This window comes from Sesamum indicum, linkage group LG3 (assembly GCF_026168435.1).
Source record: "Sesamum indicum cultivar Baizhima isolate 11 linkage group LG3, ASM2616843v1, whole genome shotgun sequence".
Taxonomy (NCBI): domain Eukaryota; kingdom Viridiplantae; phylum Streptophyta; class Magnoliopsida; order Lamiales; family Pedaliaceae; genus Sesamum; species Sesamum indicum.
The window spans coordinates 3,058,283-3,063,216 of NC_142659.1; the positions used below are offsets into that span (position 1 = coordinate 3,058,283).

General features: G+C 36.3%; 1 protein-coding gene across 1 annotated transcript; it reads left to right on the forward strand.

The window, feature by feature from the left end:
* Positions 1 to 262: 262 nt before the first annotated feature.
* Positions 263 to 4,648, forward strand: LOC105157113 (protein NRT1/ PTR FAMILY 2.11). The gene is made up of 4 exons (XM_011073414.2): positions 263 to 498; positions 600 to 817; positions 933 to 1,489; positions 3,667 to 4,648. Exons 1-4 carry the CDS (start codon positions 411 to 413, stop codon positions 4,541 to 4,543), a joined length of 1,740 nt encoding a protein of 579 aa, XP_011071716.1. The 5' UTR covers positions 263 to 410; the 3' UTR covers positions 4,544 to 4,648.
* Positions 4,649 to 4,934: the final 286 nt, after the last annotated feature.

The window sequence follows — 4,934 nt, forward strand, 5'->3', positions numbered from 1 at the left end:
AAAATAAACAAGTAAAAAGCACAAAAACAAGATCCATGTTTTAAATAAAAGTTTCATTTTTTTGGTAATCCACTTTATAAGATTCTTCCTCACGCTTCCATTTTGTCTGATTACGGACATCAATCTTCTTATCACCTCATTGCACATCTGTCACTTTCTTGATTACATCTGTATCAAAATTTGTCCCTTCGGCCAATTTCTTCCACACAAAGCGTCTCTTTGTGCACCCACCCAACTCTTTTTGCACAGGAAAAACTGGTCCACCTAATTCAAAGCAGCAGGACCAGTAGGTTGCTATATATTGGAGGGGACAACATAAACAAATTGCCTAGGTATATGAGTTACTGTCGCTCTCCTCATCTTCAACAAACTTGTGTCTACAAGAGCGAGAGCCTGAGAGACGAGCAAGTATGGAAACGAAGGAGAAAATCGGCGTCGAAAATGATGATGAGATTGAGATCAATTACAGGGGAATTAAAGCCATGCCCTTTATTATAGGTGAGGGATGTAATTTCTTTTAATTTTTCTTTTTTTGATTTTTGGTTGTTTCTACAATGGTTCTGTTTTTTTTTATGAATTGTTGTGGGAAAAATTGACAGGGAATGAGACTTTTGAGAAGCTTGGAGCAATTGGGACATTGGCAAATCTGCAGGTGTATTTGACGACGGTTTTCAACATGACACGGATTAATGCCACTATGCTTCTTAATGTGTTCAACGGCACGACAAATTTTGCAACGCTAATTGGTGCTTATTTGTGCGACACTTACTTTGGTCGCTACAAGACACTTGGATTCGGCTCGTTCGCCTCATTTCTGGTAATTCTCAATTTCAACATTTCCTAGTTTTTCGCATTACTAAACACGGAACTGTGCTTAAGTAATTCGAGTACGTGTATCTCGACTACTAAAAATGACTCGTGCTCATATGAAGGGTTTGTTGGTGATAATGTTGACGGCTGCATTCAAGAACCTGCATCCGCCCCACTGCGGACAGGAGGACACTCTATGCATCGGCCCAACGCCATGGCAAATGACATTTCTGCTGACCGGTTTTGGCCTAATGGTGCTAGGCGCGGGCGCCATCCGGCCCTGTAACCTAGCATTTGGTGCTGATCAATTCAATCCCAATACAGAGTCTGGCAAGAGAGGAATCGATAGTTTCTTCAATTGGTATTTCTTCACACTCACTTTCGCTCAAATGGTATCCGTTACACTCGTCGTCTACGTGCAATCCGACGTTAGCTGGCCTATCGGACTTGCCATACCGACAATCTTCATGTTGATATCATGTTTTCTTTTCTTCATGGGGACCAAAATTTATGTAATAGTGAGGCCGGAAGGGAGCCCATTGACGAGCATAGCCCAGGTGGTGACGGCCGCCATCAAGAAGAGACGGTTGAAGTCGCTTCAACATCCGTCGCTTAGCCTCTTCAATTACACACCACTCAAGTCTATCAACTCCAAGCTTCCCCACACAGAGCAATTCAGGTATGCATTCAACTATTACTTGATTTAGTAACAATTTTTTCCCTCTTTTTTTTTTCGAGTTAAATCGTGTTTTCTGAAAAAATTAAAATTATTCAATCTATTATACACCAGGTCAAAATACATATACGTAAAAGAAATGTTTCTGGTAAAAATTGTCACTGCTCGTGGCTACAGCCGGTTTAGGTAAAAAAGTCGTGATTCCTGCCCCCACATTTTGCATGACCTACCTACCTGCTGGAAAATTAACGCTTCGAGCAGGGTTTTGGTTTTGGTTTAAGTTTTTATCTTTTAGTTTTCTGTTTTTGAAATAATTAAAGTAAAAATATGTTTGCGTATTTTTACACAAAATATATTGATCTGATAGCACGGTTTAATGTAAAACACAATCTGGTTAACTAATTCAAATATATTCTCATTTCACGCAAAAACATTTACAAATATAAAAATACACATTTTTCACTGAAAATGAAAACATAAATTCACAGGCTATAAGTCTCCCCAAAACCTCCTTGAAGTTTGTGTAATTATATGTAAACCTTATGTGGTTTGAAAAATATATCTAGTAGCTCTGAGATTTATTTTTTGTTTAATAAATAGATCATTTCATTAGTTAAAATTCACCAAATTTGTTAGTTATTACAAAAAAAAATTGAATGAAAATCTATATTTACCCTCGATTGACTTATTGCAGGTCAAATAAATACTTTTTGACTAAACTACCTTTGTAAAGATGAAAATATACCTCTCTCACATGCATGAACGTGTGAAGATGTATAAGGGTAGTTTGGTCATAAAAAAAATTTATTTGACCTGCAATAAGTAAAAGTCAATCGAGTGTAAATATGAATTTTCATTCAACTTTTTTTTTTTAATATCAATAAGTTCATTGAATTTTGACTGATAAGGAACTTAGTTATTAGACGAAAGCAAAATTAGAAGTACTAGATATAATTTTTTAAATTATAAAAAATTTACATATAATTATATCAAACTTTAAAAGATTGGCGTATAATCATCCTTTTTCATAACAATCCAACTTTTTCAACACTATCCACACTTGCTTATTCTGGATCACCACTTATTCACATGTTATTAATTGGATTTAATCAAATTAGGGACAAAAAAAAATAAGTGGTTTATAGTTCTGATTAACCAATGTTTTATAAGATACATAATATTAACACTCCTGATTTAAATCAAAATATATAAATATCCTTTACTTTTTTATAAAATTATAATTATTACCTCTGAAGTTATAGTTATAATTACAACTACACACCCTATTCAAATGCAAAACTTATACAAACATTTCTTGAAAAATATTACATTAACACCCCTCAACGGGTACACTTGTAATTTTGTCAAACAAAGGAGGTGTTTATATAATTTGGTCTAATCTAAGGGAATGTCAATGTAATCTATCCTATATATATTATAGGTAATAGCTAGTTATCATATTTAATCTTTTTTATGTTACGTATGACTTATCACTCTATTTAAATTAGGGTTAAATGCAATTTATCCCCAATGATATGTGAAATATGCAAATAAGTCCCTATTAAAAAAATAGCAAATTACCACCTGTATTTTGAAAAATAAAGCAAATTATCCCAATCAACGGTTTAGATAAGGGGTAGTTTACTTCATTTTCCAAAACACGAGGAATAATTTGCTATTTCATTATTCAAAGAGAATTTTTTGCACAATTTTTGCACAAATTTTATTTAAATTATATATCAATCATATGACAAGTATATTTCAGTGATACAGTGGAGTTTCTTAGTCTAAATCCCCACGGGAAAATGATATTTCAACTGCGTTTTGTCTGCTAGTAATTAAGCCACTAGAGAATCTTTTCACGCAGTTGAAAACCTTAGACAAATTTGTGACGGTAACGCAATAAACAATCCCAACTACGGCTCATTTCAATGCAACAAAAAACCATAATTTTCAAATAGTTAGCCTTTCAAGAGACATAGAAAGCAACATCATGTGATTGTAATTGGTAAGAAAAGCTTAACAACGTGTGAAATTTGCACTTTCAAATAAATTAATCACACGTAAATGCTATTACACTCACGTTATTTGTCCTTTCCGATATTCCTTATTCGTAATTCCGTCCTTATTACAATCTGAAACTCAATGTTGCTAATGCTCTCACAGTAACTTTTTTCTAGATTTCTAGACAAAGCTGCGATTGCGGCCCCCAGAGACGAAATCAAACCCGACGGATCCGTCGCTAATCCGTGGCGATTATGCAGCTTGCAACAAGTGGAAGAAGTGAAGTGTGTGCTGCGAGTGATCCCCATATGGGCTGCAGCCATTCTCTACCACGTTGGAGAAAAGCAGCAATACATAGTCTTCCAGGCAATGCAATCCAACCGGCACGTCGGCACGACCAGCTTCCAAATCCCGCCCGCAACCTACAACATCTTTGCCATGCTGACTCTCACCATTTGGGTACCGATCTACGACAGAATTATCGTCCCCTTCCTCAGACGGCTCACTGGTAAACAAGGTGGCATAACGATCCTCCAAAGGATGGGCATCGGCATTTTCCTAACGATAATTGAGTCGTTAGTGGCCGGATTGGTGGAAGCAAAACGAAGGGATATGGCCATCTCTAGGCCTATGGAAGGGATCCATGCCAAGAGGGGTGCCGTTTCGTCCATGTCGGCCCTGTGGCTCGTCCCACAACTATTTCTAGGTGGGCTGGCCGAGGCATTTTGTGCAATAGGTCAAGTTGAGTTTTTCTACAAGCAATTCCCAGAGAATATGCGGAGCATAGCGGGTTCGTTCTTCTTCTGTGGCATGGCCGTGGCTAACTATGTGAACGGTTTCTTGATATCGGTTGTGCACCGGGCCACGGAGGGGTCGTCGACGGGCAACTGGCTGCCGGAGGATCTCAACAAGGGGAGATTGGACTACTTCTATTACTTGGTGGCTGCCCTTTGTGTGTTGAATTTTTGCTACTTTCTTGTTTGTGCCAAGTGGTATAGGTACAAGGGGGCAGAAGGTAGTGTTCTTGATATTGAAATGGAAGCCAAAAATTGATTTGTACAAGGTTTTAGGCTATAGTTAGTGTTTAAGTTAATACATTAATGTAATAACAAATGGAAAATGCCTTCATCTTGAGAAAGGATGCTCACTTTTAGGTTATGTTTGGATTTATGAATTTGGATTTGAGGGTAGAAAAAGTATTACAAATTACTTTATATTAAAGGTGTGTTTGGATTGATAGATTTGGATTTGAGGTAAGAATTTAGAAAAAGAATTTGAAATGATTCAATTTGATAAAAAATTAAAATCCATCAACATTCAACAAAACATAGTTTAAAATTATAATTGAAAGATTTAAAATCTTTTGAATTTAAAACCATCGAAACGAATTCAAAGGAGTTCAAATCCTTCCACTGGAATCTAATATATAAAGGAATTTGAAATC

Excerpts from the sequence above, each read along its gene's own strand:
- LOC105157113 (XM_011073414.2), top strand. The coding sequence starts at position 411 with ATGGAAACGAAGGAGAAAATCGGCGTCGAAAATGATGATGAGATTGAG. Across the intron at positions 818-932 it reads GCTCGTTCGCCTCATTTCTG|GGTTTGTTGGTGATAATGTT; the intron begins GTAATTCTCAAT and ends GCTCATATGAAG. Across the intron at positions 1,490-3,666 it reads CCCCACACAGAGCAATTCAG|ATTTCTAGACAAAGCTGCGA; the intron begins GTATGCATTCAA and ends ACTTTTTTCTAG.